We start from the raw sequence: 25,105 nt of genomic DNA, 5'->3' as shown, positions 1-25,105 counted from the left end.
TACAGAACTTACTCTTATTTAGTAAAATGAACCAAATTATCAGCATTAACAACTCAGTACTAGTTTAATGCATTAGACATCAAGATCATCATTTATGAGAAACAGAAGATCATAGTCAGCCTTCCTGAAGCTCTTAACACCAGCTCGGCTCCTGAGTTGATGATATCTATAATATTTTGAAAATTATGACTTAAACGTGCATCTTAATAAGAGTCATTTGATGGGAATGTGTGTGAGAGGGGGAAATGGACCACTAGCACTGACTTTTTAGGTTGGATTCAAGGCAAACATTCCCTTTGGGGGAGCAATACATTGACCCCGTTGTCTAAAAAACCCTGCAACTAAGGCTTAGAATACATAGTTTTACATAGACTAGTTTCACCAAAAAAAGCTGCACAAAATTGCATTTGAGTTGACCTTCTCACCCACCTCCTGAATTTCAGGTTTCAGTAATACAAATGAAATGTTTTAACTATCGTTTGAGTTTTGCCTCTGAATAAAAATAATTGAGTCTGAGGTAACCTGGAAACAAATTTAAATATAAGGCACTTATACAAATTCAGAGTAAATACTGAGAAAGCTAGATGAAAAATATGCCTTGATAACAACTTATACAATATGGGGGGGGAACCATAAAAATGATGGACTTAGAATGTAAGTAAGCATAATACATAGTTCAAAAAAGAGGAGAGTTGAATTAAAATAAGAATGCAAGGGTTATGAATAAAAGACAAAAAATTAGGTTATAAAAAAAAAGTGGTGATAAAGTGTATATAGGTGAGCTGTTGAAATAAATTGGCAAAAATACCTCTTAAAGGATTAATAATGAAATTAGAAACTGTAATTTTATTTTTGCTTCTATAAGACATTTATTAGATTACATTTCACAGAGTTCATGCTTAGTAATTCTGTACATTTTTATGATTTCTCTGTAAAATACTCAGATCCGTGTCATATGTCAGCTGAGAACTAGAATTTTTACCTTCTTTTTTTCCCCCCCATTTAAACTAATGATGTAATGTATGGTGATTAACATAACATAATAAAAAAAAAGAAAAAGAAAAGAGAGGAAAGTAACAGCTGTCAGAAATGTGACCAGAGAAAGGAGGGTCTAACCTAGAAACTGTAATTTTCTAATGGCAAAAATAGTAAATTTACTAATTTATGGATTGAGGGAATCCCAGTGAATTAAGAAAAGTAGAAAATGATTAGGACACTTAGAAAATGATAGAGAACGAAACCAAAATATTTTAACATAGAGAATGCTGAAGTTTGATGTCCCTGAAATACAGATAAAAAGTGGAACTAACATTCTAACAAATAACAAAAAAATAATTTCTGAGAAGAAAAATAATTTTTAATCTAGATTGATGGTATTGAAAGGACATATTATAACCCAGGGAAAATGTAGAAAATAATTTATCAAGATACATCATTAATTAGGTTTCTGAATTTATTTTAAAAATGATTTTTTTCCAAACTGAAAAAGAAACAAATAAAAATGATCAGACAGGCCTCAAATTCCCACAGAAGGATTTAAAGCCAGGAGACCATGAGTCATATTTACACAATTCTGAAGAAAAGAGAGAGCTAAATATCTTATATTCAGAGAGGTGAGATATCATTCTTATATCAAGGTAATCAGCAAATATTGCTAAACGATCAGGAAATTTATATCCATGAATCTTTATTGAAAGAAAATTTCATATAATATATTCAGTTAAAAGTGAATCCAAAATATTTAGGAATAAAAATCTCAGAATTAAGGGCAAATATTGATTCCTTTAAGATGCAGCAAAAGACTAAATTTGAGGAAAATAAGTGGCATAAATATTGACAAATTAAAATCTTAAGTAATACATATTAGAGATGAGATTACTTCTATATTTTTGAGATGAGATTATTTCTATAGCAGGAGTTCAACTGTTGCTAAAATAAAAAATACATAAAAATGAAAAAACTGTATTCATATATTAATTCTTAACCTTGATGAGATTTTTCAGAGAAAAAATAAGATACAATGATATATACTTAAAGTTAAATATAGTTTATAGATTCATTTCAATTAATCTTTAGCTAAATCAGATAAAATTCAAAATTTTGTTCACACATAGTAATAACCAGTATTTGTAAAATTATTACCTACTTAGTATCTCTCCTCCCTGTGTATATGCATATACTGATGAATGATATATAGTCAGTGTTAATGATGGCTATTTTTGAATGATAAAGTGAATTATCACTTCCAATTTTGTACTTATAATACTTAAATAGGCATATATATGTGTGTCTATACAAACAAGCAGATTGTTCAAAAAATGTCGGAGAACTTATGTGATCATTAAAATGATTGATTTTGAAAAAAGCATTGATAAAATATTTGAAGTAATAGTATTTTTTTCCCAATTTCAGCAAATTACTTCAATGTTAGGGAACTGAAATAATAAAGGCACTTCCATATTGGTCATGTTATAGTTGTTATTTGAAAATAAACCTGTTAACAAAGTCAGGAGACATTGAACATTTCCAAGTATGATGGGTAGCATAATCAATGGTAAGCCTTTTAAAACAGTAGTACTCACGAAGGTTCATTAATGACTGTTCTCAAGGCACTGAGCAGATCTTCACTGGTCATTGTGTTTATGTTCACCTCCACAGCTGCTCCTTTGGCCTTCATGTGAGCGATGTTATCAGGTTGATCAGCAAACATAGGAACTCCCACCATAGGAATCCCATGATAAATAGCTTCATAGATCCCATTGGTTCCACCATGAGTGATAAAAGCTTTTGTTTTGGGATGACCTAGTTTGGGAATTGGGTGAGGATTTCATTATAATAAGGTAACAGAATTTTAGAGGGAGATAGGGAAAAACCTACGGAGTGACTCAATGAAGAAAGCATTTTCTACAAAAGCTGAGAGCACATGGGCTATTGCTATTTCAGAAAACTATGATCCCAGGAAAGGAGAAATTAGCTCCCTCTGCATTGTCTGGAAGGACTTTACTGAGGAGGAAATATTCAAACTGAGACTGAAACTTGAAGAGTGATGAGAGTCTTAACTGAAATGCTATTTTGTGAATCAAAGAAAGCATTGAATCTATAAAATTAACTGCCAATTCTCGAATTATTTCTGCTTTAAAACTGCAAGTAAAATGTGACATTTTATTTTTTCTAGGTTTATTTATTTATTTTTTTAATTTTATTTTTAATTCCAGTATAGTTAACACACAGTGTTATATTAGTTTCAGGTGTACACTATAGTGATTCAGCACTTCCGTACATCACCCAGTGCTCATCACAGGTGCACTCCTTAATCTCCATTGCCTATTTTATCCATCCCCCCATGCACATTTGCTCTGGTGACCATCACTTTGTTCTTTATAGTTAAGGGTCTGTTTCTTGATTTGTCTCTCTCTCTCTCTCTTATTTTTCCTTTGCTCTTTTCTTTTGTTGTTTTTCCTTAAATTCCTCATATTAGTGAAATCATATGGTATTTATCTTTCTCTGACTTATTTGTCTTAGCACTATACTCTCTAGCTCCATCCATGTTCTTGCATATGGCACAATTTTATTCTTTTTGATGGGTGAATAATATTCCATTATATATATATATATATATATATATACCACTTCTTCTTTATCCATTCATCAACTGATGGACATTTGAGCTGCTTCCATATCTTGGCTATTGTAAATAATGCTGCTATAAATATAGGGGTGCATGTATACCTTTGAATTAGTGTTTTTGTATTCTTTGGGTAAATACCCAGTGGTGTGATTACTGGATCATGGGGTAGTTCTATTTTTTGCTTTTTGAGGAACCTCCATACTGTTTTCCACAGTGACTGCACCAGTTTTCATTCCTACCAACTGTGTAAGAGAGTTCCTTTTTCTCCACATCCTCTCCAACATTTGTTGTTTTTTGGGTTTTTGATTTTAGCCTAAAATGTGGCATTTTTAGCTATTAAATACTTATTGAATTATTTGCTGTTAAACAGTTACTTTACTTGTCCATTATCCAACTGTACAGCTTTTCTTTCCCCCAGTCTTACCAAGAAGATCATTCTGGGGTATCCAATCATAGAGTCCAGTATTGGCTCCTAATGTGGCTGGTTTCTTTCCTTTGTATCTCCATAAAACCTGTTGAAGACAGTGCTTTAATGTTGCAAGTAAAAACACACAGTGAAGGCATCTTAATGCTATAGAATTATTTATAAATCATGTGGCCCACCACTACTTTATGTGCTGGTGAGAGAAGTGGACATAAGGGGTAGTTTGCAAACATGGAGATATAGTAGGACTGTTTACATCAACCCTGTCAAAAAGGGCTTGAACTAATACTCTATTAAGTATGGTTTATTCATTTTTATATTTATCACTTAAAAGTTTTGAGGTATGAGTAAAGATATATAAAATGAAAAGACAAGTTTAATCAATCAGAACATGGGGGTTTAAAAAGTATTAAAATAAACATGAATACTGTGTAAATTTACTAATGTCATAACCTCTCATGTTTCAAATGTAATGTTTTCCAAAATATAATTAGCTTTAAATTTTTGTTGTCTGGTTGTTGAATGATTGTTTTTCCTTCTTCCCTCTCTCCTTCCCTCCACCCCTCTCTCTTTTCTCCCTCTCTTCCTCCCTCCTTTCCTTCCTTCCTTCCTTCCTTCCCCCTTCTTCCTTCCTTCCTTCCTTCCTTCTTTCTTTCTTTCTTTCTTTCTTTCTTTCTTTCTTTCTTTCTTTCTTTCTTTCTTTCTTTCTTTCTTTTTCTTTCTTTCTTTCTTTTTTTTCTTCCTTCTTTCTTTCTTTCTCTTTCTTTTTTTAATATTTTATTTATTTGACAGAGGGAGACACAGCGAGAGAGGGAACACAAGCAGGGGGAGTGGGAGAGGGAGAAGCAGGCTTCCCATGGAGCAGGGAGCCCGATGTGGGGCTCGATCCCAGGACCCTGGGATCATGACCTGAGCCAAAGCCAGACACTTAACGACTGAGCTGGCCAGGAGCCCCCCTTTCTTTCTTTTCTTTCTTTGTTTCTTTGTTTCTTTGTTTCTTTGTTTCTTTGTTTCTTTGTTTCTTTCTTTCTTTCTTCCTTCCTTCCTTCCTTCCTTCCTTCCTTCCTTCCTTCCTTTCTTTCTTTTTCTTTCTTTCTTTCCTTTTTTCTTTCTTTCTCTTTCTTTCTCTCCTTATAGTTTTGAGGGAGGAAGAGCTGGAGGTTTGCTTTATTTCATTTTTTAATGAAGTATCTTGTTAGGATGTTAACCTTTTGTTACATACTTTTTGCAGGTGGGGGGAGCTCTGTAAGACGAAGTTCAGATTAAATATTAATAGGTGGCAAACTTATTTCTTAAAGTGTTTATTTTATTCAACAATTCCATACCTCGCCCACTGATCATTATGACAAGTGCGCTCCTTAATCCCCATCACCTATTTAACCCATGCCCCCACCCACCTCCCCTCTGATAACCATCAGTTTGTTCTCTATAATTAAGAGTCTGTTTTTTGGTTTCTCTCTCTCTCTTTTTCCCCATGCTCATTTGTTTTGTTTCTTAAATTCCACATATGAGTGAAATCATATGATATTTCTTTCTTTGATTTATTTTGCTTAGCATTATACTCTCTAGCTCCACTCATGTCTTTGCAAATGGCAAGATTTCATTCTTTTTTATGGCTGAAAAAATATTCTATTGTGTATGTATACCACATCTTTTTTTTCAAATTTTTATTTACATTTTAGTTAACATAGTGTATAATATTGGTTTCAGGAGTAGAATTTAGTGATTCATCACTTACATAATACCATATATTCCTTATCCATTCATCTGTCCATGGAAACTTGGCCTGCTTTCATAATTTGGCTATTGTAAAGCTGCTATAAACATCGGGGTGCATGTATCCCTTTGCACTAGTGTTTTTGCATTCTTTGGGTAAATGCCCAGTAACACAATTACCAGATCATAGGGTAGTTCTATTTTTAACTCTTTGAGGAACCTCTATACTGTTTTCCACAGTGGCTGCACATCAGTTTGCATTCCCAACAGTGCAAGAGAGTTCCTTTTTCTCCACATCCATGGGTGGCAAACTTTTTAATAAAAAAGTTAAGAAATAAAAATTCAAAGATTTAACAAGCCTAATTAGTATGCTCACCTTTATGGAGTTTTATATATTTTAACTAATATACCAATATGAATAGTTCTAGGGTATTTCATGAATAGGAGTATATAAAGAGTAGAAATCTAGAACTATAATGACAACAAAATTAAAGTTAATTAAATATCATAAATCAGAAAATATATATTGTTTGATAATAATATTGGGATTTTTAACTGTTTTTAACTGTAGAAATTTCAGTTTAGAGAGATTAGGCTTCTACTTCTAAACCAACTAGATCCTGATACAGCGTCAATTAAATCTAAAAATATAAAGTATATCCTTGAACATAATTCCTATCTACTCTATGTATAACATCTCTCTTTTCCTAGACCTTGGAGCTAACACACTGGAGAATTTGGGGAGTAGTCGATGCAGGTCACAAGATTTCAAATAGTAAAAAGTTATTAAGATCTTAACATTTTCATCTCTACTTCACTGAAAATAAATGATTGTATAAAAAGATGTATTTCCATAGTAATACAAAGGCTTACTAAGCAAATGATTAAATGTGCCTCAATACATCATTTTAATGTTTTAAGAAATTTTTACTTGAAGGTGGTACCAGTTAGGCTCAGTGTCTCAGCTTTGATCTAGAAAAAGTACTGTTAGTCACACTTTCTCTCCAATTGGCAAAGTAACTGTTCACCAGGACCCAATGTTGTACTGACCTTCTGTGGAATCTGGGCAAGGGCTGAGGCAATGAGATTGGCTCTTTCATCTGTGAGGTTTTTGACCATTGATCCCAGAGAAAACACCACAACACCATCTTCACCTGAACTTTGGACAAATTCTTCCATTTCCTACAGTGATAAAATTCTCTTTACTACAAACATGCAGGATCACGGGGTTGGGGGGGGGTTCATCTATTCTAAATAGGCAGAGTCAAGAGATGTGTCAGAGACATTAGACTCGTTCTATCTTTTGCCACAGAGAACCATCTAGTATCTTTAAGAGGAAGTATGTTTCTGAAAACTACGGCTTGAATATATAATGACTGATTACAAATAAAGGCATAGAACCAAACCATTATACAAAGAGAATGGGCAATAAGAGACAGCTCTTCCCATGGTTCATGGAACTCTTACCCTCAAGGCTTAATTTTATGAACCAGCAGAGATGTTTGCAAACAAAAATATTCCTTGTAAGGAAATCCCAAAAAAGGGTCCTAACCAGACTTATAAAATGTGTACCATGTCCCTTTACATCTAATAAATTATTAATAAATCAATCTAACTCCCTGTTAGGCATTCAGGGTATTTTTCTCATGTTCTTTTCCTGATTAATGGGGCTAAAAATGATTTTTTTTTTTAGAATTGAGATATACAGTAATATATTTTAAAAGGTAAACCTCTGCTTTTTTTTTATCATGATAACATTTATGAAATAGTGCTTCTCTACCTTCCCACAAGTAGCTGACATGCCTTAATTTGAACCTTAGCACAGTGGCAAATATAAACTTCTTTACAGATAAAATCCTCTGGGTCACCACTTAACAATTATGCAAGTTGGGCACTGCAAAATCTGGGACTGGAGTCTTTTGCATTATAATCTATGTGAATGTCAACTTCTAGAGATGTGTCATGCATTCCCTGTGCATTTATTTGTGGCTTCCATGCAATATTTCTCAATATATTTATTATATTTCTCAGTTTTATTTATTTATTTATTTATTTATTTATTTATTTATTTATTATTTATTTTTATTTTTTATTTTATTATCAATGTATTTCTCAATTTAAGGCTAGTAAAATTACTAGGGAAAGGATGATGTCATAAATAAAAGCTATCTTTTAGCTTAGATAATGTTAGGAGAATATCTCTGAAGTCCCAGGAATTGGTATTTTGCCATTTTGATTCATCTCCCTATGACACAGTGATGGAATAAACACACACATGCACGAACACACATATACGAAAATTTACAAATCTAGCAGTTGGGTTTAGATTCCTGATTTGGCTGTCTTTCATTGCTTTTTTTCTGTGTATGCAGTGACTGGCATAAGGTTTTCATCAGAGATATAAGCTTTGATTGGTGTTCATATTGCCCAAATGTTTGTATTAGTAATTGGGTTTGGAATGGAATAATTTCTCCCTCTTGTAAAACATGTCTGAGTTGTTTTGTGAAATTGTGTATATGAAAAATGAGGATGGGAGGATGAATATAATAGTGTGGCACAGAATATTATCTACTGAGCCGAGGATATGTCCTGTCTCTTTCTGTACCTTTGTTTAGATATTGGTTTATTATATGCTATAATAACATTCAATAGAGCTTACCTGCAGCTATAACTTGACTGGGAAGAAAAGCATATTCAGAATCCTAAAATAAAATTTAAACTTAAATGTGCATATTACCCTAAATAGAAATCAAGAACTCTCCTGAGAACACTATTTAACCTGCAATCTTCTACAGAGATTATGCTGTCTTACCTACAACCCAAGCAAATGAGTGTCTGCCTCCTCAATCCCTTGATAATGATAGTTATTGATAAAGATAGTTAAATACAATATTTTTATCATGTTTATCTATTATTCTCTTTTATGTTTCAATATTGTCTTCTTCCAACATTTTTGGCTGTCCACATTTATTTGTTGGTGACTTTGGAATGTGGCATCCTTTTCATTTCAGAAAAGCCAGACATCATGATCTTAAAGAAAGAATTCAGGGTTTGAGTCTCTTAGTTCTGTGATGTCTTTATTTTGATGACTCCTAATCTGTTTCTAATGCTCTTTGTTAAAACCTAGACCTTGTATTACCCAAATGATTACTAGAAATATTCACCTGAAACTTTCTTTGGCTCCTTAAAGTGAGTAGGTCCAAAAGTGAATTCATCATTATCATTGCAGAAGAGTTCTTCCATGAATTATTTTTCATCTCAGTAAAGATCACTATTACCCAAGAAGTGCTACCTGATTCCATGTCTTCTGTCAACACTTACTTCTTCTTACTGACGAAACTCTGGAATCTACCTGAGAGTTCTCATGAAAGTATCTTTATCACTCAAACAATCAGAGTTAACTTTCCCAATTCATAACTCCGTCATGCTTGTTAGGAAGACTATGGTAATCTCCTGAGTAATTTCCAAGGCCCTACCTTCCTGTTGCTTCAATCCAGTACCCAAACTGTAGACACACTGAAATTTTAACATGCCACTTGATTCACTTCTTTCTTTAGCCATAATATCAAAGTGAAGTCCAAAAAAGGTAATACCAGTCATAAGAGACCCCTATGATTTGTAAAATAGATTTGGAGTAGCAAACAGCATATATCTGTTATTGAGACAGTACACCTTAAAGGAATATCAGCATTATCTCATAAGGTACAAAAGAAATATTCCACTGTAATAGACCTACCTTAGGTAATGGTTTGGCAGGTTTACAATGCAACCCTCCTACAAACTCAAAATTAGGTAAGTATGGACGAGGAAATTCAAAATCCCAATATGTCCGAATTAGCCAAATTTCTGCTTTTCCCATAATCTCACATAATGTAGTGGGTCTTCCTGGAGAACATGAAAAAAGTTGTGTGAAGGTTATTTATATATATTTTTGTTGGGATACAATTTACACTAATTTACTGACAAGCTATTAAGGAAAAAATAAATCTATGTCTCCTAGATTATTTATCACATCTAGATGTTAAAAGGAAGGGGAAATTACAGATTTTAGGACTAGTTCTTCCATTTCTTTGAAAAAAGTTGATGCTATTTTGATAAGGATTGCATTAAATGTGTAGACTGCTCTAGGTAGCATTGACATTTTTGCAATTTTGTTCTTCCAATCCATGAGCATGGAATGTTTTTCCATTTCTTTGTGTCTTCCTCAATTTCTTTCATGAGTATTCTACAGTTTTCTGAGTACAGATTCTTTGCCTCTGGTTAGATTTATTCTTAGGTATCTTATGGTTTTGGGTGCAATTGTAAATGGGATCAACTCCTTAATTTCTCTTTCTTCTGTCTTGTTGTTGGTGTATAGGAATGCCACTGATTTCTGTGCATTGATTTTATATCCTGACATTTTACCGAATTTCTGTATGAGTTCTAGCAGTTTTGGGGTGGAGTCTTTTGGGTTTTCCACATAAAGCATCATATCATATGCAAAGAGTGAGAGTTTGACTTCTTTGCTGATTCAGATGCCTTTTATTTCTTTCTGTTGTCTGATTGCTGAGGCTAGGGCTTCTAGTACTGTCTTGAATAGCAGTAGTGATAGTGGACATCCCTGCTGTGTTCCTGACCTTAGGGGAAAAGATCTCCATTTTTCCCCACTGAGAATGATATTTGCTGTGGGTTTTTCATAGATGGCTTTTATACTGAGGTATGTACCATCTATACCTACACTGTAAAGAGTTTTAATCAAGAAAGGATGCTCTACTTTGTCAAATGCTTTTTCTGCATCTATTGAGAGGATCATATGGTTCATGTTCTTTCTTTTATTAATGTATTGTATCACACTGATTGATTTACTGATGTTGAATCAACCTTGCAGCCCAGGAATAAATCCCATAGGTTGTGGTAAATAATCCTTTTAATGTACTGTTGGATCCTACTGGCTAGTATTTTGGTGAGAATTTCTGCATCCATGTTCATCAGGGATTTTGGGCTGTAGTTCTCTTTTATGATGGGGTCTTTGGTTTTGGGATCAAGGTAATGCTGGCCTCATAAAATGAGTTTGGAAGTTTTCCTTCCATTTCTATTCTTTGAAACAGCTTCAGAAAAATCGCTATTATTTCTTTTTTAAATGTTTAGTATAATTCTCCTGGGAAGCAATCTAGCCCAGGGCTCTTGTTTGTTGGGAGATTTTTGATTACTGCTTCAATTTCCTTAGTGGTTATGGGTCTGTTCAGGTTTTCTATTTCTTCCTGGTTCAGTTTTGGTAGTTTATACATCTCTAGGAATGCATCCATGTCTTCCAGATTATCTAATTTGCTGGCATAGAGTTGTTCATAGTATGTTCTTATAATTGTATTTCTGTGATGTTGGTTGTGATTTCTCTTCTTTCAGAAAAGATCCTGAATAATCGAAGGAATGTTGAAAAAGAAAAGCAAAGCTGGTGGCATCACAATTCTGGACTTCAAGCTCTATTACAAAGCTGTAATAATAAAGACAGTATGGTACTGGCACAAAAACAGACAAATAGATCAATGGAACAGAGTAGAGAGCCCAGATATGGACCCTCAACTCTATGGTCAACTAATCTTCAACAAAGCAGGAAAGAATGTCCATTGGAAAAAAGTGTCTTCAACAAATAGAGTTGGGAAAATTGGACAGCCACATGCAGAAGAATGGAACGGGGTCATTTCCTTATACCACACACAAAAATAGACTCAAAATGGATGAAAGACCTAAATGTGAGACAGGAATCCATCAAAATCCTAGAGGAGAACACAGGGAGCAACCTCTTCGACCTCAGCCACAGCAACTTCTTCCTAGAAACATCACCAAAGGCAAGGGGAAATAAGGGCAAAAATGAACCTTTGGGATTTCATCAAGATAAAAAGCTTTTGCACAATAAAAGAAACAGTCCACAAGACCAAATGACAACTGACAGAATGGGAGAAGATATTTGCAAATGACATATCAGATAAAGGGCTAGTATCCAAAATCTATAAAGAACTTATCAAACTCAACACCCAAAGAATAAATGATCCAGTCAAGAAATGGGCAGAAGACATGAACAGATATTTCCATAAAGAAGACATCCAAATGGCCAACAGACATATGAAAAAGTGCTCAACATCACTTGGCATCAGGGAAATCTAAATCAAAACCTCAATGAGATACCACCTCACACCAGTCAGAATGGCTAAAATTAACAAGTCAGGAAATGACAGATGTTGGTGAAGATGTGGAGAAAAGGGAACCCTCCTACACTGTTGGTGGGAACGCAAGCTGGGGCAGCCACTCTGGAAAACAATATGGAGGCTCCTCAAAAAGTTGAAAATAAAGCTACCCTAAGACCCAGCAATTGCACCACTTTGGTATTTACCCCAAAGATACAAATGTAGTGATCCAAAGTGGTATGTGCACCCCAATGTTTATAGCAGCAATGTCCACAATAGCCAAACTATGGAAAGAGCCTGGATGTCTATCAACAGAGGAATGGATCAAGAAGATGTGAGATACACACACACACACACACACACACACACACACACACACACACACACACAGTGGAATATTATGCAGCCATCAGAAAAGAATGAAATCTTGCTATTGGCAACAACTTGGATGGAACTAGAGGGTGTTATGCTAAGGGAAATAAATCAATCAGAGAAAGGCAAGTATCATATGATCTCACTGATATGAGGAATTCTTAATCTCAGGAAACAAATTGAGTGTTGCTGGAATGGTAGGGGGAGGGAGGGATGGGGTGGCTGGGTGATAGACATTGGGGAGGGTATGTGCTATGGTGAGCGCTGTGAATTGTGTAAGACTGATGAATCACATACCTGTACCTCTCAAACAAATGATACATTATATGTTTAAAAAAAAAAAAAGAAGATAGTAGGAAGGGAAAAATGAAGGGAGCGAATCGGAGGGGGAGATGAACCATGAGAGACTATGGACTCTGAGAAACAAACTGAGAGTTTTAGATGAGAGGGAGGTGGGAGGATGGGTTAGCCTGGTGATGGGTATTAAAGAGGGCACGTATTGAATGGAGCACTGGGTATTATACGCAAACAATGAATCATGGAACACTACATCAAAAACGAATGACATAATGAATGGTGACTAACATAATAAAATAAAATTAAAAAAAACAGCTGAAGTATAAATTTATATAATCATTGTTGAGGTATAAATTTTTGAGCAAAGTCTGAGATTACCTGGTAGGGGAAAATACATAGTTTATACTTTATTTATACTATTGCTCTTATACAGCAGGAGACATATACAAATGTTCATAACAGCAGCATTACATTAAAGCTGTACACAGCCAGATGTCCATCCACAGAATAGCATGTAGTTACACAGTAAAACACTATCTATAGATAAAACTCTATCTATAGAGCTTAAAAAAAAAAAGAAAATACATGATTTCATCACCAAAAGAATATTGAGCATAAGTAGTGAATCTGTTTGTATTTGTATATTATTCAAAAAACTAAACAATAGTTTTGAGAGAATTACATATAGATGGCAGATGTAAAATTTTCAAAATTGTTCACCAAAGTCAGGCTTATAGTTTCCACTGGAAGAAGTGTGTTTCTAAGTTACTGACAACAATCTATTTCTGAACTTGGTTAGGGAGGATACAGAAGTTTATTTTATTATTTCTTTCAACTGTACACTTACATTTTATATACCTTTTTTGTTGGTGTGATATTTTCTAAAATGCATAATATTTTTAAATGGATATAAAATATTTTTATGTCTGTCTAAATTAGTTGAAAGTTCCCAAGTCAAAATATATTTGTATTACATATCATAGAAAAAAGGCTTAAATTCCCTGATATGTTAGTTACAGGTCAGTAAGATAGATAGATCCGAAGAAAATGGAATTGCTATGCACCTCAGAAAAGGTCTGAGGATAAAAGCTAAATGATTCAGCAATTTTAGAGAACACTGTGGCAAGGATATAAGTGCAATAAATTTAGGACAATATTTTTTGTAATACCAGATTTGGAACAAACCAAGTAGCTCTCACAACTAGACTAGTTCAATGATTTGTTACATCCATTAAAATGAATACTATTATGTGAATGTAAAGAATAATGTAAATTTCAAAATATTTTGTAGAAAGATGTGAAATCTAGATTTGGTGAAAAGAAAGGCAAAAATGAATATTTAGTAATTCCTCCTATTAACAAAGAAAAAAGATGTATATAAATACTTGCATTTAGTAATGCATAGATAATGTCTTGATGTAAAGACAAGCATAGTTAATAGTACATATTTAAGGGAGATATGAAGCCAATTATCATTCATTATATGTATTTTTGTTCTGTTTAAGTTTAGCCATTTGTATTAATTATTTTTATTATGAGATTGAGAATGAAGTTATACTCATGGTGCATTCAGAATTCCCTGATAAAGAACATGAGGGAATGAAGGAATGAAAATCAACAAAAATACATATAGCAAACAAACAAACAAACCCATTAAATATGATAGAGTTAAAAATTTGCCATAGATCCTAAGGACTACATATATTCCATAATATTTATACACACAGAATCCTATAACTTTCCCCTATTTATCATAGTATGACAAATGGCCTAAAAACTTATTGATTAGAACTGGAAAAGCATCTCTAATTATCAGAATATATTTATTTTTCTATGTCTTTCATTTATTTCTGAGAATAGGATTGAGGCCAAAATCCTGTCTTCTTTACTTTAAATCCATAGAGCCCTACACACTGCCTACACTCAGGTAGTGCTTCCTGGTTCTTAAATTATTTATGGTGAAATCAGAATAGTATAAATTTAAATCATGTATAAAGCTAAGGTTTTTAAAGTGGATTCCTTTGAATATTAGTTTGTGAAAGAAAGGATCTATTGGAAAGTCAGTGTTATGGACTGACTTGTGTTCCTCTAATATTCATGTTGAAATCTGATTATATTTTGAGATAAATTCTTTAAAGTCAGAATGAATTCTTAAATTGAAACGAGGTCCTAAGAGTGGGTCCTAATCCAATATCACTGGTCTCCTTATAAGAAGAGGAAGAGACACTGGGTTTATGCATGCACAGAGAGAAGACCATGAGAGGATATAGCAAAAAAAAAAAAAAAAAAAAAAGGCCACATACAAACTAGGAGGACAGACCTCCAGAGAAACCAGCTCTGGCAACACCTTCCTTTGTCTTGGACTTCTAGCATCCAGAACTGTGAGAAAACAAATTTCTGTTGTTCATGCCACTTAGTCCATGGTATTTAGTTGTGGCAGACCTAGCAAACTAATACAATCAGGGAGTTAAATTAGTCAATATTTCTAATACTCCAAATTATCTTTTGCTTGTCAGTTCATGTTTCTTTATGATTCTCAAAAACAGTTGGAGTAGAAGCCAGCCTCAGTTGATGAAATCAAATGAGAGCTATATATATAAAACTTGCAGAGCAAAACCATTCATTATTAGAAAAAGCAAGCAATTAAAAAATAGAATATGTGTAATTAGTGACATAGAAAATGCTATCTTTCAACAACTCAAGCTGTAAACATTTTTAGTTTTCTATTTAATTTTTCAGTTTTCTGTGTAGTACTCCCTTAAGAAGTATAAAGCATCTTGAAAACTTTTTGGTATGACCAGCTATGATGAAACAATTCACATAAGACTTAATAAAGTTTCATCCCACATTTATGAAAGAGATAAGAACGGCAAAGAATGGTCCAACAGGAGAATAATATACATTTTGAATACAATAATCAATGAGTCTCAAAATTTGTGGGTCAAAATTCAGACAAAGTAAATCATATGCCAAGGTTAATCCCATCGTTAATATAGTTCAGATTTCAGTTTATTACTGGAATCAGGCAATGAGATTATCTTACTCTTACAACAAACATTACAATTTTTGATCAATAAAAAGTCAAATCTCCTCCACTATGAAAACTCAGTATACAAAACTTACTTGTGATATCCTATATCTGATAAAAAATACATCTTCCATTAGACTGACATTAGTGTGTTTTATATTTTGTTTTGTTTTGATAACAGTCTATTAGGTATCAAGGTATCTTAAAAAATGGTTGGATGACTATAAAAAAAGGGTAACCATGACAATATATTTCTTGCCTCTCCCTCCCAATTAGTTATTGATAACAGTTCATTGTTATCACCTATAAAGTTTTATGTGGAAGTGAGATTTTTAAAACTTTTCATTTTCTAGATTATCTTAAACCTCCTAAGTTTCTTTACATAACTACTTTAGAATGAAAAGCAGTCTCTTACCTAATGCTTCACTGTAAAACTGGTCCCAAAACTGAGTGTCCAGCTGGTGGATCCAGAAGTTAAGGAGAATGGAAAACATTACATTTTGTACCCTTTGCAGAAAGGTCATTCTGTCTGTTAGTCCCGCCATGGCAACGGGCACATAGGAAAGTGGGGCTGGAAGTTTCCCACAGTATTTCTCCACATTGTCACCTATTGAAAACCTTAGCGTGTACACAAAAGGGACTGTCAGTAACTCAGCAATCAGCTCTCCACAGGGTACCGCAGGGTCTATGACCATTACGTTGTAGTTGGTTGCCTGGAGTTTCTTCATGAATGATTGGTTGTGGACTACACTCTCACATAGGAGTTTTAAACTTCCAGTTACTTTAAGAAGGAATTCTTGCAGTTTTATGGCTGACTGCCATCGTGGCAATGTTGGTATAATGTTAGTAGCCATGTCTAAAAAATCACTGAACCTTTTTTCAGCAGTCTCTCTGTTATATGGCATAGGGATCACCTCAAATTTCAGTGTGGAAGGATTGCTGTAGTCAATGATGAGACTCTCTGGAGAAACCAACACAGTCACCTCATGGCCCCTTTCCGTGAGTTTCTCCAGAATAATCCTTACATTGAGCCAATGGCTCATGTCACAGGGCCACACCAGCACCTTCCCACAGAATCCATAGCCAATGTAGCAGAGCTGTAGCAGTACAGTTACTGAAATCCATTTCTTAGATACCATGACAGCGGTTCCCTCACACACTGCTCTACAGAGGTTAAATGTTTGCTGGGCACAGAAGTGAAGAGGCAATTTCAATACAGATCAAGTTAAAAATTAATTTCTCGAGTTAGGAAATGTCTATGTGTAGAGAACTTTGTCATTGTTGATGGGGCACAGTACTATAGAATATTTGATCAGGAGGAGATATGAAATATTTAAATATTTTGGAGGAAATGGCTGCAGCATTTTAGGAGTTAGTTTTAAATATATTAAAATAAAAATGATATATTTTAATTGACAATTTTTAAATATAATAAAAGAACGCATTTAATTAAGTCTAGTAGATAATATGGTTTATCTCATGGAATATGATGATTGATAATTTGGGAAAACAAAAATGTAGATCTTGACATAAAGTTGGTTACATGCTAATATATGGATAAGATGCATACATCACATAATAACAAGAGGAATATGTTAATATTATATTAAGATACAGCATTTCAGTGCCCCAGAAGATGCTGTTACCCCAATGTGAAAAAAATCACAAAAAGCTTCAGGACGTAGGGTGCATTTCACCTGAGCCCAGAAGCAAAGGTGATGGAAGGAGGGTTCTGAAAGAGAATGAAAGAACAGGAGAGAAAGAAAGCTGATATAGAAATCATGGCCATTTATAGATACAGTTATCATTTCAGGATGTTTAGAGTGAAGGCTAACACAGAAGTGCAGACAAGGAATATACTAGTTAAAACAGGACACTTTGGAGAGTCTTGAGTGCTATACTCTGGGTTCAATTTTAATCTCCACAAAGAGGTCTACTGAGATTTTCAAATCAGGTTCGGAAAATGATTATATGTGTCCTATAATGAAGCTATTCTAGCTTCTAAATAGGATTTGAGTGGTAGAGAAAAAACAATGTGTAAGGGGCTAAAAGTAAATATTAGGAAAGCAAGGTCTGATGAGAATATCAGGGAGAATATAATATTGGTTTGTGAATGGAAAGCATAGAATGATGGCTGTATGATTGATGAGAAGTGAGAGATGACTGGTAATTAAAAAACAATGAAGTGCTCAGTTTATAGTTTGAACAACCAGAGTATGATAATGACTAAGCAAAACCATGATATACTAAAAGAGTAGTAGCTGTGGAATGGTTTTTTGACCTGCAGTGTGTGAGTTAATAATTGGACATGTCTGTGGAAACATTGATTTGGCTGTGAACACTAAAATCTCAAGGGAGGGGTAAATTTAGAAATTTAAATTTTGTGTCCAATCATCCATCTATATTTCAACCTGATTTCAATTCCTCTACAAATCCATTAATATTTCATACTTTCAAAAAGCAATTTTTAGAAAATGATCTCACTGATACGTGGAATTTAAGAAACAGGGCAGAGGATCATAGGGGAAGAGAGGAAAAAATGAAACCAGACAAAACCAGAGAGGGAGACAAACCACAAGAGACTCAATCTTAGGAAGCAAACTGAGGGTTGCTGGAGGGGCAGGAGGTGGGGTGGGAGGTGGTGCTGGGGTGGCTGGGTGATGGACACTGGGGAGGGTATGTGTTGCGGTGGGTGTTGTGTAAGACTGATGAATCACAGACCTGTACCCCTGAAACAAATAATACATTGAATGCTAATTTAAAAAACAAAACAAAACAAAAAAACCAAGCAAAAACCAAAAACAAACAAACAAAAAAAAGCAATTTTTACCACACAGTGTATGCCAGATTCTGTACTATGCACAGGGCATAAACAAGAAACATCACTTCCAGTTCAAAATGACTTCACAGATTACTGTAGAAAATGTCAGTTAAGCCAATACTTATTCTACAAACATGAGGGGGATGGATCTTAGATGGTCAGGATGAATTGAGGAGGGCAAGCCCATGAAGGAAGTTGCTTAGTGGAGGAAGAGAATGATGAAATAATGCTTTAGCTAAGTCTTTAAGAGTGGTATTTAGCAAGTTGAAAAGTATCACTTGGAATTAAAAGAGAATACTAATGTGTCTGTGTTCTAAGAATTATACATAGTTATATCAATGTTTTATATTCAGTTGCAAAATTATATCAAAATATTTGACAAGGACATATTGAAATTCCAAATCCCTTGAGAGTTTTTCTGTTGTACTAAAAAGATGATCCAAAGTACAATTGTTTACAAGATGCAAAGATAAATCTAGGGTCAAATCTCCAATCAACCCTGATCAATTAGAATTTGTTTGTAAGGAAACAAGGCTTCAAGACTGCGAACAAGCAAAACCAACAGAAAACACAAATATTAACACAATGATTTGAAATATTATTATTATTTGAAAGGAGATATAAAATTATTTTGTTTAATATGTTTGGGCAAAACCTGAAAACATAAGCAAGGAACAAGAGATTAAAAAGAATAATTGTGAAAATTTGCTAAAGAGACAAAGAGAATTTCTAGAAATTACAAATTCAACAAATGAAATTTAAAGAGTAAATTAGACACACCTGTAGAAATAAACAGTGACCCAGAAGAAGAATCTAAAGATATTACTTAGAATTAAGTTCTGAATAAAAAACATGGAATAGAAAATATGATAGAACAGTTAAGAGACATGGAGAATAGACTAAGATATCCAAATCTAGTTGTTGGTTTGACCTACTTAGTGTCTCCTCTCTCAACTCCCTTTCTACTTTATGGAGTAGTAAAGCTGGTCCTTTTCATGCAACCAGCCTGCACTACTTAAGCCCTATGTTTAAGTTCTTTCAACCAAATTTCCCAGTTTCGTTCAATTTTTTATAATCATTTTAGGCATAAGAAAGTTACAAATGAAGTATAGAGACTTCCATATACCCTGAAGTAATTATTACTATGGTGTTTGCCTAATGGTGATTTACTGTTTTAATTATTCCTTCTTAGTTGTTAATTGGAATTTTACTGTAAAAGATTGCGAAAGTATGTGTAAATATATGGTTAGTATGATTTGCATAGTCTCACGGTAACTCCCTACAAGATACTTATTGATTACATAGGGAGGATCCTGAAAGACACCATCTTAACTAAGTGATCACAATTATTGTCACTAGGACTAATCTATCTATGTTATGTGCCTCCTGATATGCCACACTGTAAAGGACACAAGACTGCTTCTGTAACATTCTTACCAAAAATGCATAATCTCTCTCTAATCATGAAAAAATATCAGAAAAACCCAAATTAAAAGATATTCTAAAAAAAAAATAACTAGCCAGTAGTCGCCATAAACAAGAGGCAAAGAAATACTGTGGCAACTGTCACAAGTTGGAAAAAGTAAGGACACTGGACAAATAAATTCAAGACGGGAGTCTGGATTATATATCAGAAAGAAATAAGAACATTAGGATAATTGACAACGTTTTAATAAGGATTCCTAGTTTTGATCATTTTATTATGGTAATGTAAAAGGTTAATATTAAAAACAGTCAATTAAAAATCTTTCATTCTATTTTTATTAATTGGAATTTAAGAAATTGCCTGTTTATTACAATTATTTATTTACTTGTATCAGTAGAACTCATAAATTTATTTTAGTTTATATATTTTATTCAGTTATTATCATTATTATTTTATTGCTCAAAGTGTCCCAGATTTTGGAAACTGTTTTATATATTGATTCTTATGTCCTTCTGATATGACTCCATTCTTTTATTTTTAGTTTTTTAGAGATTTTATTTATTTATTTGAGAGAGAGAGAGAACACGAGTAGGGGGAGGGGCAGAGGGACAAGCATACTCCCTGCTGAGAGGGGCGGCCTGACATGGGCCTCCATCCCAGGACCCTGAGATCATGACTTAAGCAGAAATCAGATGCTTAACCGACTAAGCCACTTAGGCACCCCTGACCACATTCTTTTAAAGCATTTTTTTTACTTTATGTCACCACAGGATACTTCTGGTTCTACTATTTTCACTGCCTCAACCTTAAAACCAACCATGTCTCCAAAGAGCACTACTTCATTTTATTAGATAACGGCATTTATGATTTCACTCATATGTGGAATTTAAGAACAAAACAGATGAACATACGGGAAGGAAAATAAAAGAGAGAAGGAAGCAAACCCCTGCTCCTTTTGTGTTTTTTTTTTAAGATTTATTTATTTATTTATTTTAGAGAGAGAGCACGTGGAGCAGTGGGAGGGGCAGAGAGAGAGGGAGAAAATCCTCAAGCAGACTCTGTTGAACGTGGATCCTGACTCAAGGCTCCATCTCACAACCCTGGGATCACAACCTGAGCCAAAACCAAGATTTGGATGATTAACTGATTTTGCCACCCAGGCACCCAAAGAGACTCTTAACTATAGAGAACAAATGAGGGTTTAGGGCGGAGGTGAGTGGGGGATGGGCTAAATGAGTGATGGGTTTAAGGAGGGCACTTGTGAAGAACACTGGGGGTTATAGGTAAGTGATGACCCTCTAAATTCTACACCCAAAACCAATTTTATCATATATGTTAACTAACTAGAATTTAAATGAAATCTTAAAAAGAAAAATAAAAGTTAAGAAAAATTTTTCAAAAAATCAGGATGAGTATGCTAAGTGTGTTCATTGCTACTGACGTGTTAGTTTTATTCAGCAGATGAAACTAGTAAATATAACTACACATCCTAATACTGTCATATATGCCTATCTATAGTTACTTCTATATCTAGCCTTTTCTGTTTATTCCCAAGTCCTTTCAACAGTGAGAAACCTGTCACCCAGCACCACTCTGTGCTTACTTTATTTGGTCGGTTTTAGTAAACACATAAAATAGTTTCAGGATTGTTAGCCCATAGACCTGTAAAAAATTTTTTTGCAACCAGACAATATTTGTCTTATAAATTTATCTTATTTTATTTATTTACTTGAGAGGAAAGCGAGTATAGGGAGGAGCAGAGGAAGGAGGACAAGCAGACTCCACATTGAGCGTGGAACCTCATGCAGGGCTCGATCCCATGACCCCAAGATCATGACCTGAGCCGAAATGAAGAGTGGGTTGCTTAGAGCCACCCAGGTGCCCCTAAATTTATCTCTTAATAGAATTGAGACAGCAGTCAAATTACTTTGCACAAAGTAAATAGTACACCCATATGATTTTATAGGTATACTCTAGCAAAATTACAAGTAATAAATCTTGTTCCATAGGCTGGGGAGGGGGTGTGTGTAGAAATATTCACTTCATTCATTCCAAAAAGGTAATATAGTCTTATTAGAAAAGGAATGAAGGAGAAACATTTTCAGGATCTGCAGGAATTCACAGTGCCTGGCTAGAGGAGATTTAATAAACACATGCCTCTTTGGACAAGATTAGTTGAAAAGCAAAGAAGGGGTGTCTGGGAAACTGGGCCCCTTTAAGTTTTCTGGCTGAAAACAGGCAGATTCTTGTTGGGGCTCAATGCACTCATCCAGGGAGTACATGCTTGACTTAGGAGAAGCATTTATCTTTGGAGGTCACGCTCTCCATGCACTCCCTGTCTGCCCGCCCATCAGGAGCCAGCTTGTTCTATTCACACAATACTCCCTTATGCCACTGTGCCGATTATTACAGTTTCATATTCCTTCTTGTTTTTCGTATCCCCTTGTTGTATTGATAACATTCACAATAAAGGCGGAGGCAGAGTGTGGCTCGGGACCTTTCACCACTAGAACGTCTGGTCCCTAGGCCTCTCATTTCTCCTTCTAAGGTGTCTGGAGTAATCTTTTCATTCGCTGTCTCAGGTTTGCTGGCCAAACCCAAGGATCTATAATCACTCATGAAAACAAAGGTGAGTATTTCTATTTCTATCAAAACATGAGCAAAATGGATTCAACGATGAACAAGATATATAAAATATCAATATTGCATTGAAATTAGTTCAATGATAGAAGAAAACTCTTCAATGTTATATACAATGTTTGCAGATTAAAAGAAAAAGAGAAAACCTTATTACTATTTCATTAATGTATAGAAAAAGCATTTGGTAAAAGCTTAAATTTTCAATGAAAAACATTTCTTTTTTTAAATTTTATTTTATTATGTTATGTTAGTCACCATACAATACATCATTAGTTTTTGATGTAGTGATCCACATTTCTTATAAATTAGAGAAAAAAACTTCTTTGAACTAATATGAATGGTTATATATTTAACTTTGTTTTAAGTGAAAGGAAAAAATTAAAAGCATTCTCTTTAAAATCAAATATGAGATTGCCCTAGAATGACCACTTCTATTTAATATTAAGTGGAAAGTCTCAGTCATCACCAGAATAATATATTAAATACCTAAGAATTAAAAAGAATATAACTGCCATAACTTTCAAATGCTCTAATTGTCTATATTGAAATTCAAAGAAACCTGCAGCCACTGCCTGTTTACAATTCTGCATAGAGACAAGCTTTCAATTTATATATATATAAATTATTATGAATTATAAATATTATATATAATATATATAGATATGTTAAACATCTAATGCTATAATATTATAATACCATGGTCAATATATATAATATTACATATATTATGATATAAGATGTTATACATATGTGCTGTTTTTTAAGTTGAACATATGTGTATTTAACTATATAATATATAATACCTCTTTATATAGATTGATATGTTCCACTTTAAAAAAACACTATTGGGGCACCTCGGTGGCTCAGTGAGTTAAACATCCTACTCTTTTTTTTTTTAAGATTTTATCAATTCATTTGACAGAGAGAGAGAGCATGCACACAAGCAGGGGAAGCGGCAGGCAGAAGGAGAGGGAGAAGCAGGCTTCCCACTGAGCAGAGAGCTCTGACATGGGGCTCAAACCCAGGACCCTGGGATCATGACCTGAGCCAAAGGCAGACGCTTAACCGCTTCACTGACTGAGCCACCCAGGTGCCCCTTAAACGTTCTACTCTTGATTTCGGTTCAGGTCATGATCTCAGAGTCATGAGATGGAGCCCCACGTCAGGTTCCCTTCTGAGTGCGGAGTCTCTCTAAAAAATTAAAACACAATAAAAATAAAAAAAACTAACAACAACATCACTATGAACATAGATACACACACACATATGATATTGATGATTTTGGAATCAGAAAGTCATAAGAATAACAAGTAAACCATTATGAATAATTTAGTAAAACAATGCAATTCATGATTGCAATGTCAATTTCTTAGTAAAATGTTTTCTCCATACCCTGTAATCTTAAATATGTAAGTATAGCAAATATTCCAAATATAGCATGGAAGTATTTTATTTTAATTTACTTCCCAGATTTAAATGGATTTTGAGTAGATATTGAGGATTATATAAAAAGAAATGAGCTCAAATCCTACCTAGTGTGTTGAAACTTTTACGAGAATTTATTCTAGTAGAGGCTTACCTTTCTCTTTGTTTTAAAGAGGATTTACCAATAATAACAGCTCAATCTAAACATGGACATTCTTCCAGCATTTTTTCTCCTTATATCTGAGGCAGTTGGAATGGAACCACATGCATCCAGACCCTTACAAAGTTTCCTTTTCCCCAGATGTGTTTTGGGTCATCTTTATACCCCATGATTTTCCACTCCCACCTCCATCCCATTGCAGTCATGCTGACAATGCCAAAGCTATCTTTGTCATTTCCCCAGGACCATAAGCGATCATTTTTTTTGCACCACTACTATGCCATCTCCTACTTTTTAGAATCTTCATTAGAGTTCTGCAGATTTTATGATATTTGCATTTTCCATTTGGAATCCCTACAAATCAATTCAAATATTGATCTCCCTCACACTAAGTAGAAAAAGTTTATAAACAGGGAATTATGAAATAAGCATCTAAAAAAAAAGAACTCCAAGAGAAATGCAAATAAAATGATACATATTTTCAATAGTAAAACTGATTAAAAAATTAAAACCACTGATTATAGCTGAGTTGTCAAGGACATATTAAAATTCTACATCTCAAATATTTTATTTGGTTAGTAGCTTGGTATTAGGACAAAACCATGAATGAAATCCTATAGCTTGGAGAAATCACTCAAGAACTGGTACTGCAGTGCACACACATGCACACACAATTGCATTATATATCAATTATACACATATCTATGTGAAAAATCATTACATTGTGGTGTTTCCCAAAGAATCCATGACTAAGTGACAGAATATTACTTAAACACTCTTAATAACTGGCATGTGTTTTCTGTATGGGATCCCCCACTCCCTAGTTATAGAAAACATTAATATAACTTTCTTTACTGTTCACTTTTGAAGGAATTTTTTGTCATTTTCCTACTCTGGAAAAGAAAATCAGTGTTACCTGATTCAATATCAAATGATTTTTTTTCTTTTTTTTGTCTTCCCATTGACTTCTTTTTCTAAAAGCAGGGAACTAAGGCTTGAGTTAATCC

General features: G+C 34.0%; 1 protein-coding gene across 6 annotated transcripts in view; it reads right to left on the bottom strand.

Annotated features, from left to right (window-relative positions):
- LOC114206768 (UDP-glucuronosyltransferase 2A1) overlaps window positions 1-25,105 on the bottom strand; it is a 52,939-nt gene that overhangs the window by 1,848 nt on the left and 25,986 nt on the right. For 2 of the 6 annotated variants that reach the window (XM_028100668.2, XM_088020810.1), the window contains 4 exons: window positions 9,505-9,653; window positions 6,819-6,950; window positions 4,053-4,140; window positions 2,583-2,802 (listed from right to left, as the gene is read on the bottom strand). In XM_028100668.2, coding sequence (XP_027956469.1) covers window positions 2,583-2,802; window positions 4,053-4,140; window positions 6,819-6,950; window positions 9,505-9,653 — 589 coding nt within the window. Of the gene's footprint in view, window positions 1-2,582; window positions 2,803-4,052; window positions 4,141-6,818; window positions 6,951-9,504; window positions 9,654-16,041; window positions 16,781-24,130; window positions 24,150-25,105 lie in introns of those variants that run through there. The other 4 variants (XM_028100670.2, XM_028100666.2, XM_088020811.1 and 1 more) reach the window with 3 other exon arrangements.

The sequence above is a fragment of the Eumetopias jubatus genome, unplaced genomic scaffold (genome assembly GCF_037043125.1).
Source record: "Eumetopias jubatus isolate StellerSeaLion01/CBP00866 unplaced genomic scaffold, mEumJub1_p1.0 scaffold_2, whole genome shotgun sequence".
Taxonomy (NCBI): domain Eukaryota; kingdom Metazoa; phylum Chordata; class Mammalia; order Carnivora; family Otariidae; genus Eumetopias; species Eumetopias jubatus.
This window is presented reverse-complemented; position numbering and strand designations above follow the sequence as displayed.